At 39.5% G+C, this 10,578-nt stretch overlaps 1 protein-coding gene across 1 annotated transcript in view; it reads right to left on the bottom strand.

Moving 5' to 3' along the window:
• Positions 1–10,578, bottom strand: part of LOC102741359 (phosphatidylcholine translocator ABCB4-like) — a 51,586-nt gene that overhangs the window by 13,622 nt on the left and 27,386 nt on the right. Inside the window, exons 13-15 of the mRNA XM_081799701.1 lie at positions 9,852–10,055; positions 9,314–9,484; positions 1,984–2,181 (exon numbers count right to left, since the gene is read on the bottom strand). Coding sequence (XP_081655827.1) covers positions 1,984–2,181; positions 9,314–9,484; positions 9,852–10,055 — 573 coding nt within the window. The remainder of the gene's footprint in view (positions 1–1,983; positions 2,182–9,313; positions 9,485–9,851; positions 10,056–10,578) is intronic.

Below are 10,578 nucleotides of genomic sequence, written 5' to 3'. Positions count from 1 at the left end.
ATTTTCCATCGTTTCATGTGGTAGTTTCACTTTGGGGACTTTGAAAATTTCAGTAACTAATTATTTATCATGCATCTATTTTGTGTCGGATGCTTTTTTTAAAAAAAAATAAGTTTATTAAAACATTTCACATACCATAAAATTAACACTTTTAAAGTGTTTTTTTTTTAAAGCATATTCAGATGCTTATTTCTTCACCTTATAACAAGCTTGCATGGTAGATTTAGTGTTTTAAATGTGGACACTAAGGCTTGGAGAAGTTACTTGTCAGAAAACAAAGCCAAGTTTTGACTCAACTTTTTTGGAACCACGTTTCCAAGGGGTAATAGAAGTATTCCCTGATTTTCTTGAAAGTTCACGTTATGCAGCTTCACTTTTACGAAAAACCTACATTAGTACCTATTTTCACTAACAAAAAGAAATCTGAAGAGGATTTTCGGTCTTATGAAAAAAAGGCAAAGAGTGAAAATAGCTTTCAGCCTTGGTTCGGCCGCCAGAGAGGGCCAAGCTCCTTCCCAGACGACACTCAGCATCTCAGCACCTGGTGGCCAGAGCTTTGCGCTGTGTCTCTGAGCCTCTGTGCTTTATGTCGATTTGTTTTGTGTACCTGTTAGCAAAATCTGTCCTAAGGTATCAGAAAAGCCCAAGAGAGGTTATTTTTTGGGTCTGGGAATGCTCACAGTTTTTTTCCATGTAAATTAATGGTAATTTCTTCTTTGCTTTACACCATTTTGGCTTATGAAAGGTTTTATAGGAGCATTCTACTTTTGGATAGCAGAGGAAACATATTTAGAATAGAGGAATAGGGGTGACTGGTTGGCTCAGTTAAGTGTATGACCCTTGATTTCAGCTCAGGTCATGATCTCAGGGTCGTGAGATTGAGCCCGCGTGGGGCTCTGTGCTCAGCGGGGAGTCTGCTGGAGATTCTCTGCCCCTTCCTTTGTCCCCCCCCACACACGCTCGTGCTTGCACATGCACACTTTCTCTCTCTCTCCCTCAAATAAATAAATAAAATCTTAGAGAAATACTGGAAATAAACCAAGTGTCCAACTTTAGAGAAATGACTAAGCAATTTATTACACATTAATATAATGGACTGCTGAGTACCCATTAAAATGTTACCATCTGGGGCGCCTGGGTGGCTCAGTCGTTAAGCATCTGCCTTTGGCTCAGGTCATGATCTCAAGGTCCTGGGATCGAGCCCCACATTGGGCTCCCTGCTCAGCGGGAAGCCTGCTTCTCCCTCTCCCACTCCCCCTGCTTATGTTCCCTCTCTTGCTGTCTCTATCAAATAAATAAATAAATAAATCTTTTAGAAAATGAAATAAAATGTTAACATCTGGATGATATATCTGAAATGTTAAGAAAAAAACAAAATACCCATGTACATAATAGTTATATTTATAGATATATATACATTTGCTTTGATATAAGAATCATGTTTATAGAAAAAATATTTCTAGGTTAATTATTCTGTAAAGTTGCACAAGTAAGCATTATACAATAGTAATACAAACCAATAATTATCAATAGTACCTGTTTTAGGAACTAGAGTGAATGATTTTTTTAAAAAGACCACACTATTCACTTCCTAAAGTCATGACTCTTATTGCTGGTTTTGTTAGGATCATCCAAGAAGCGTTTTAAAATCACACAGGACCTCCTCCAACTGCTGGAGATCCTGGCATTGCCCTCTTCCTCCTGCCACTTCTCTGATGGTCCTTAATCTCATGGTGGAAAGGACCTGCTAGCTTGAACACATTCCTCGGGGCAATTAAGGATCTCTGTCCTGAGGAATAAATTCGAAATGTTTTTGACGTCTTCCTTTACTTCCCTCCTCCCTCACTTTTCTCTCTTTCAGGATTCTTTGGCTGATTCTGAATTCAAGTCTCAGATGCACATTTTTGGTATCTTCCTGAAGTTTTCTATTTCTCAGCATGGCATTAGCTGCCTGATGTTTTAATAATATAAAGAACACTCTACTGAGAAGCCGAAAACAAAATCCTGGGGCGCACATACCTGCATGTTAACAAGCCTGAAGTACACGCCTTCCTTCTTCATCAGCTCCCGGTGGCTTCCTTGCTCCACAATGACACCATCCTCAAACCCGGCGATTACGTCTGCGTTTCGGATAGTGGACAGTCGATGGGCTATCACAATGGTGGTCCGGCCTTCTCTGGCCTGAACGGAGGACGGATGAGATGCAGCAGGGTTACTAGGTGCATGCATGGGTCAGCACGTGGATGCACGTGTTTGCAGCTGATGAGAGCAGCTTCCCCTGTGGGACAGGGACCCTCATCTATGGAAGGCTAAGGTGAGGCTTGAGTTCTGGACCAGAAAGGAGGCCAACCTCTCCAGTACGAGGATGGATAATTTGGGAGGCTCACGGTGGTGGAGGCTTACGCAAGAAAACCAAGAGAAGGTCTGACCCTTCTCTAGTGTTTTCATACTTGTCTGAGCCTTCCTTGCCAGTTATATGGCAGGTTAGAGCTTCAGAAGTGACCTGTTAGCAGAATTGTTGTCAAGTGCAGCCTTCTCAGGGGCACTCCTGTAGGGTTTCTTTGGAGGAGCCTGATTTCAGCTGTAATTCTGATGGGCTGCACACAGGCAGTTCAGATGAAAATGTACTTGGGGATCAGGATGGTTTAAATATTAGTTCAGGGACCATCTGCATCACTATCTCTGGAGTGGGGCCAATACGTTTGTTTTTTAACAAGTGCCCCAGGTGAGTTTTATGCCTGCTAAAATCTACAAATCACCCCGTTAAGTAGTTCTGTGAACTCACATGTTAGCTTGGTGGGTTTATCAATGGGCATTTAAACCCTGGAAAATGCTCATCATATTATTCATACCATTAATAAAGGTTATTCTTTTTGATACTCAATGGCTCTCTTAGGCTATAGCTTCTTAAGAGCACTCCTATTCCAAGGCAATAAAACAATGTCATTAGGATGGTTATTAGAGGAGAGCTTAATTCACCTAAGCAGTTAAAAATGCAAATTAAAAATGACAGCTAGGATTCATAATAGCCAAAAAGTGGGAACAATCCACATGTTCATCAGTTAATCAAGGGATTAAACAAAATGAAGTACATCCATGCAATGGAATAAAAAGGAATGACATTCTCATGCATGCTTGAATATGGATGGACTTTGAAAACATTACACTAAATGAAAGAAACCGGTTACAGAAGACCATGCATTGTATGATTCCATTTATATGAAATTTCCAAAATAGGCAAACCCATAGAGACAGAAGGTAGATTAGTGATTGTCAAGGGCTGGGATGAGCATGGAATGGGGAGTGACCTGATAATGGGTACAAGGTTTCCTTTGGGAATGATGAAAATCTTCTGCAATTAGACAGCAGTAATTGTTGCAAAATCTTGTGAATATACTAAAAATCAGTGAATTGTACATTTCAAAAGGGTGAACTTCACAGTATATGAATTATATCCCAATTTTTTTTTTTTTAACAAAGAGCAGCCATGAAATTTCTGAGAAAGAAGTTAGCGAGAGGGGAAAACCTCCAACAGATATTACACATAAAATGCTACTCAAAATAGGAATTACAATAGTAAAATCCAGGGGAAGCTATCAATGAATAGGCAACTTGATCAATAAACTAAAATAGAGAGTCCAGAAATAGACATAAAACATTTAAGAATTAGTATATGATAAATATGGCATTGTCTACCAGTAGGGAAAAGGGTAGACTGTACAGTAAGTGGTATGGAGCCAACTGTGTAGCGACTTGGAAAAAAATAATGTGGTCTTTCTCCGTCAGTCCTTACACTAACATTACCATCATCAACTGTGTTTAAATAAGTATAAAAGAGTTAAACCACAGAAAAAGACAGAGACTAGAGCATTGCTCTATTGGATAACATTTCAGACTTTCAATTTTTAATACCCAGGCCCCAAGGAAGCATTCATAAATACCCACCGATGTGAAAGCTGCATGGCTTGGTCCATGTACGGTAAGGCACGTAGGAAATAATTTGATCATTCTAATCATACTCGTGATACTAATAGTGATGAGTAAATTGTTAACAGTGACTATATTAACATTATGATAATCATAGGTTGATACTACATCAACATTAAAAAAAAGCCCAGAGGAATTACAGTTAGACTTGTGAGTAAATGATTGGTGTGCAGGAGAAACAAAGGATGTATTGGTGAATTTAAAAGTTAGCAACTGTCACCCTTGACCAAGAAATTCTGGCAAGAGTAGATATTTGAAACGAAGAGGTTTTTTTTGTTTTTTTTTTTTGTTTTTTTCAGAACTCGCCAATGTTCCAATGATGAAAAAATATTGGCAAATAAATATCCTAGATTCAAGGACATCAACTGTTAAGAAATGTGGATCTTCTGCAAATGTTGGATGTGCAGGGATAAAAGGCAGGTCCAAACAAAGGGAGTACTAATCCATTAGCCTTTCTGGAACCTCTGAGGGAAAGGGGCAGGGGGGAGTATAAAATGAAACCTTTGGAATCATTTGATAAAATTACATGGAGGCTAGTTTTATTTTTCTCTTGCCCCTCCAGTATGGTAACACTGTGAGTAGGAGAGTCATGTAGGTATGAGACTTTTTGATTATTGACTTTCTTTTAAAAATAAAAATAACAAATCTGCATTTGTATTTTTTAAGATCTTATATGGAAAAACCTATTGTTTGTTTTGGTAAATATTTGCTATCTATTGAGTCAACAGCTGATATGGTCCTTAAAAATTTTTTTTTTTTTACATAGACATGTATTATTTCAATGAGCTGGACCATGGTAATCAATTCAGTAAATATTTATTTAGAATCTACTACGTGCTAGGCACTGATTAAGTGTTAAAAAAAGATATAAACACAGGGGCACCTGGCTGGCTCAGTTGGTAGAGGACCTGACCCTTGATCTCAGGGTCCTAAGTTGAAGTCCCACGTTGGACATAGAGCTTACTTAAAAAAAAGATATAAACATGAACCATTTATTAATTCTGCCTCTTAGAGGATTTATTCTTTCTAGGAGAGAGGAGGCACATAAGTAAATAAATAACTACGACAAGTTGGTGTCACACATGAGGTATTGATAAATGTATAAAGGATACACAAAAGAAAAATATTCTTACAGGATAGGTAATCAGGGAAGAACAATAGATGTAATAGCACTATATCCTTATGCCTCTCAGAGGAAAAATAATAAATTACAAAATTCAACTGATCATTGTTAAAATATAGTTAGTTTGTACCTTAGAATGACTGGCCCAAGTGACTGACTAGTATCATTGAGGGAAGTGCAGTAATGAAGGATTTCCCTTTTAAAGATATGATTTATTGTCTGCAAAATAGATCAGCTTAGTTATCTTGCAAAGTATGGAGTCGATTAGGTAGATTATAAAGTAGTCATAGCAACCATGGTAAATTAAACATGGCCACAAACACTCCCATCCAGAGGTGGAGTCTATTTCTCCAACTCCTCAGATCTGGGCAGGTCCTGTGACTTGTTCTGATCAAAAGAATGTGAAGGAATTGACACTTGGCAATTTCCAGAACCTGGGCTTCAAGAGGCCTTATATTTGTGAGTTTGCTACCTTGAAATCACAGTAAAAGGAAGCTTGTCTAATCTACTGGAAGATGAGAAGCCTCATGGGCAGAACTGAGCTTCCTCAGGCAACAGCCATTACCAACTGCCGGGCCCAAGAGTGAGGCCATCCTGAACGTTCCAGCCCAGTGGACCCTGAGCTGAAAGTAGCTGCCTAAGGGAGACTAGGCAAACCAACAGAGGAACAACACCAGCCGTCTCACCAAGTTTTGACTTAAAGCAGCTGATGCAGAAATCTTGTTAGTGAAGACTGGAAGAAAAGTAAGGACATTGCTCCTGGTGCTTGGAAAGAGGGTTGCCTGCATTATATAACCTTGGAATACCTGGGGAAAAAATGTGTCCTGCAGTGACTTGAAAGAAAAGGTATTTAATCTACTGAACTTGTACATCAGGCTAAGAAGATTCCAGAGATCTCTAAATAGAATGTTTAAAGTGCCAATGCGATTCCACTGGCTCTATGTTTCAAAGTACGGGAAGAGAATGGTGAGCTTAAGAAGGAGCTATTTGGCTTGCAAGGTGAATCTAGAGGAAACACAGAAGACCCACTACCTGCTTGGTTGGGGAATGAACTGTCAGTCATCCAGTGAAGTGAAGCCAAAGATTAAATCAGTGTGTGAGTAGAAGACTTTTTGGTTAAAATCTCTGAGACATTTAAGGCAGATTCTCGTAGACACCCACAGCTACATAAAAGGGCTTTGGAGACTCTTAAGTAAGGGTTTTCTCATGGGAGCTTGACGTGTGGCCCAAAGTAGAGAGAGGTTCATTTTGGAAAAAACTTAGAGATGTAGCTTTTGGGGCTTGAGTGAGCCATGGTCGGATTCCATACAAACTCACAGTCTTTAAGAATATCTACCACCTTGAACTGAAAGAGACTGAGAAAATTCAAAATGTAAAGAGGACTGCAGGTCCCAAATTTCTATGGACAGAAAGCATGCTGAGAAAGCTACTCAGCTGCAGACACAGGCCATTTCTTATTGCAAAGGAAAGACCTCCCAGAGAGAGGATCTAAGGGCCCAGGGGGTGGAGCCCAAACCCAAGGAGACCACTCCACTGTTGGAGGTGGTACTGGGCCTTAATCAAGGAATGTTCCCTTTCCCTGGAGCAGTGGGGTAACTGGCTACATGCACCTGACTGCACTTCAGAATTGCTCTGGACCAGTAACTGCTATGTGCTTCCTGTTCTAATTTTTGAATGGGAGTGACTATTATTATCCTGTTCTTGCATCAACATTGCATGTTGGGGGTGTGTGTGGAAGACAACTTGTCTCTTGAGTTCACAGATCTCTGGACCAAGATGAGCATAACATGAAGAATCAATCCATATCTGGACCTCATACAGATCTTCAGGTACTGGACTTTGAACCTGATGTCATAGCTGCATGAAAATTTTGAGGGTATTGAGAAGAGGTGAATTTATCTTGCACATGGGAGAAGGGTGAGTAATTGTGGGAGAGAGTGTGTTGTGGAAGGTTAAACATGGTCACAGACACTTTACAGCTCACCCATCAAGAGGTGGACTCTGTCTCCTCACTCCTTCAGTCTGGGCTGCCTTGTGGCTTGCTGGGACCAACAGAATGTGATGAAAGTGACACTGTGTGAGTTCTGGAGTCTAAGCCTCTAGATGTCTTCTAGCTTCTGCCTCTGGGACAAAGTCCTGAGAAGGCCATGGAAGGCAGCCACACTAGCCTATTGTATGAGTTTGAGTATGAGAATCCACATGAGATGCCCAGTCAACAGTCAGCATGGGAGTAAGGCCATCTTGGACTATTTTAGCTAAGTCAGCCCTCCAGGTAAAAGCATCCATATGCTCAGGTGAAAACAGCAGAAGATCCACCCAGTCAATCCACAGAATTATTGTTTTAAATCCAAATTTGGGATGGTTTGTTATGCAGCAATAGGTAACCAATTCTGCAATTAGTACAATTAATAATCATGGCAATGGCAGTCACCATAATAATAGCATCGGTGTTCCCCAATGCGCAAGGCATGTGCTAATAACTTTACATGTAGTACACATTTAATCTTTTCAACCATCCTACGACACTATTTCTCCCCCTCTCCCCAGTTACTTATGCAGGATCTCAGGCTTAGAGAGAGGTTCATTTGCCCAAGATCGTGCAGCTAGAAAGGGACAGAGCCAGGACTCTAGCCTCAGGCTGTCCAGCACCAAAGTCTATGCTCTTAACCCCTCTCCAAGCTGCTGATGGCTTTTCTTAAAAAAAAATTATGGGTGATTCATCAGCTATTTTTATTTTTAAAACCTAAAGGTTTATCAACTGGGGAGTGGGTCATAATCCTAGAGAACCCCAATTGCTAAAATTGAATGAAGTAACTTGTCTAAGTATGAATTAAAACTTGCAAGACTACAATTTTTCTGATAGGATCCATATCACAAAAAATAACATGTCCAGTAATTCTGTTCTTTTAGCATGTAAAGGGCTAATATATTGAATATTTGTATCCTAGAAAGTATTGGGACCTAGGTTTTAGGGACCTAAATGGGACCTGAATGGGCCTTCCCCCCATTAATATCTTTCTTATCCTACCTGACATCTCCTAAAAAAGTCTATGTCAACATATGAATCCCCATTTAAGTTAGTTTTTATGTTTTAATTTATGCATTTAATAAAATAATTTCCTGCTTTAAGTCATGCCTGATTAACCAACCAAATGCCAGTTTCCTGTGTATATATTTTGGTTCCTTAATATTGAGACTTAACATACATGAAAGCAATATAATTCGGTGCAAGAATTTGTGAGTAATAACTATCATCTCATTAATCATTATTAGATTAAATTATATAAAATAAGCCAAAATGTTCATCTGATGAACCGTGAAGCATTGACTAACTACAGTTTATAGCACAGAGTGTGTACTTAGGATTCAGGTGTAAGTTTCCCTGAAAAAATAAGATTCATACAGCTTATCCCTAAAATTGCAAGAGGTAGTTTGGATAGAAGCCATGAAGTCACCGGCACACTTGATTACTAAGCTTTCTGAAACCAAATACACGTGTGATATTTCTGGTTTTGCGGCCCATTGATCCCGTGTCTCTGACTCCGGTTATTATCCTGGGTCATTAGCACAGATGACATCAGCAGTGACCGCAAGACTGTCCCAACACAAGGTTCTTCCTGTGAAGCTTCAGCTTTGAAAACCAACAGTGAGAGATTCAGAAATACCAGAGTTGGGCATGTGAGCTCACATCCTTGAAATGTGTCACTTATTTACGTGCTTAGGCAAACACACAAAGTGAACTTTACTTCCTTTTGCCTTCCTTTCGCCTTCATGAATAAAGATAATGGTACTGCCTACCTACAGAATAAGGCAAGTATTTTGAGCTGTTTTTCCATCGGACCGGTGTCTAGGTAACCAGATTTTTCTTTGGACATTCTAACACGACTTTTTTCTTTTTTTTTTTTGACATGACTACTCTTGATCAAAGCAACAGCCTCTGAGCAAGAAGTAAACGGCACTAAGTGGCTCACTGCATATGCCTGATTTGAGCCCCGTGCACTTTTGTCAGAGCAAGCTGGTTAATGGGCCATCTACCCCTCTTTGCCTCGTGACCTGACAGAAAAGGGAAATCAATAAAGCCCCAGGAGAGAGCTTCACTTGCTCTCATGTTTATGTTTTTCGATCTAGAGGCACAAAGCATCAGCAAGAATTTCCCATAAAGCTTCAGTGCGCTGGTCCTTCAGGTGTTTCGGGTTGACTGACCTTATCCAGGGCCGCCTGTACCTCTGCTTCGCTCTCAGTGTCCAGGGCTGACGTGGCCTCGTCCAGCAGGAGGATCTTGGGGTTGCGAACCAGGGCCCGAGCGATGGCGATCCTCTGCTTCTGTCCACCACTCAGCTGGGCCCCTCTGTCTCCAACCAGGGTGTCGAACTTCTACAACACAGAAAACGTGGAGGAACGCTTGATATAGTTTAAACAGAAAAGGCTCTGGAGTCTAGAAATTCATGAAGATGACGTGGAGCTTCATTTTGACTATGGTAATGAGTCCTAAATTATAATAAAATCAATGAATACTGAATTCTAAAAAACTACTACCATATACTCTGCATAAAATTTTATAGGACTCCTGTACCAGGCCGAACTCCTTACAGCTCCAACTGAATAATGCAAGGGACTTTGCCTAAGGAAAGTTGAACAATCTTGCATCTCAAACATTCTTAGCTTAAACTTTGAAGAAAGAACTCGCTCGCATGAAGTCAAATTCAAATTCCAAGGGCAACTACATTAACAGAGCCCTTACCTGTGGTAGTTTCATGATAAAGTCATAGGCATTGGCCTCTTTGACAGCTTTCTCTATCTCATCCATGGTGACGTTTTCACGGCCATAACGAATATTTTCAGCAATTGTGGTAGAAAATAACACTGGCTCCTGACTCACCACTCCAATGATTTCCCTGAGATACCTTACATTAAAGGTCCTAATATCCTGCCCATCAATGTTAATCTGAAAGAAAGAAATATTTCCATTAAATATTTTAAACCATCTGACATCTAAAGCATCAAGACTCTTTAATTTGATACAAAAAGTCTTAGCTAACATTTAGCTTATTAACTTATTTAACTTATTTTTGTGGCTACAAATGGTTAGAAATGAGAATTAGAAACAAACAGCAATGATCAAGAATAGAAATGAAAAGCATATTTATTATCTTACACATACAGTTTTTTCATGGTTGGATTATTCTCCATAAGCGATACTAGGTTACATATTTTTGGCATACTATTATTTTTTCCTTATCACTATTTAAATTTGAATAAAAATGTCCATTTACCTACATAGTCTACATATCATTTTGATGGCATTATGGTTTTACTAGATGTAATATACCATATTTTATTTTAGCATTTCCCACCTGCTAGATATTTGACTTCTTTCAGGGAACTTGAAAGACAATCATTGTAGAAGTAGAGAGTTACCAGGTTGAAGAGTATGATTTCTTTTTATTTCTCTGATAACAATTTCTTAC

This window comes from Leptonychotes weddellii, chromosome 12 (genome assembly GCF_054177405.1).
Source record: "Leptonychotes weddellii isolate Sample4059 chromosome 12, ASM5417740v2, whole genome shotgun sequence".
In the NCBI taxonomy this organism is placed as follows: domain Eukaryota; kingdom Metazoa; phylum Chordata; class Mammalia; order Carnivora; family Phocidae; genus Leptonychotes; species Leptonychotes weddellii.
The sequence above is the reverse complement of the archived record's forward strand: the minus strand, read 5'-3'. Positions and strand labels throughout refer to the sequence as shown.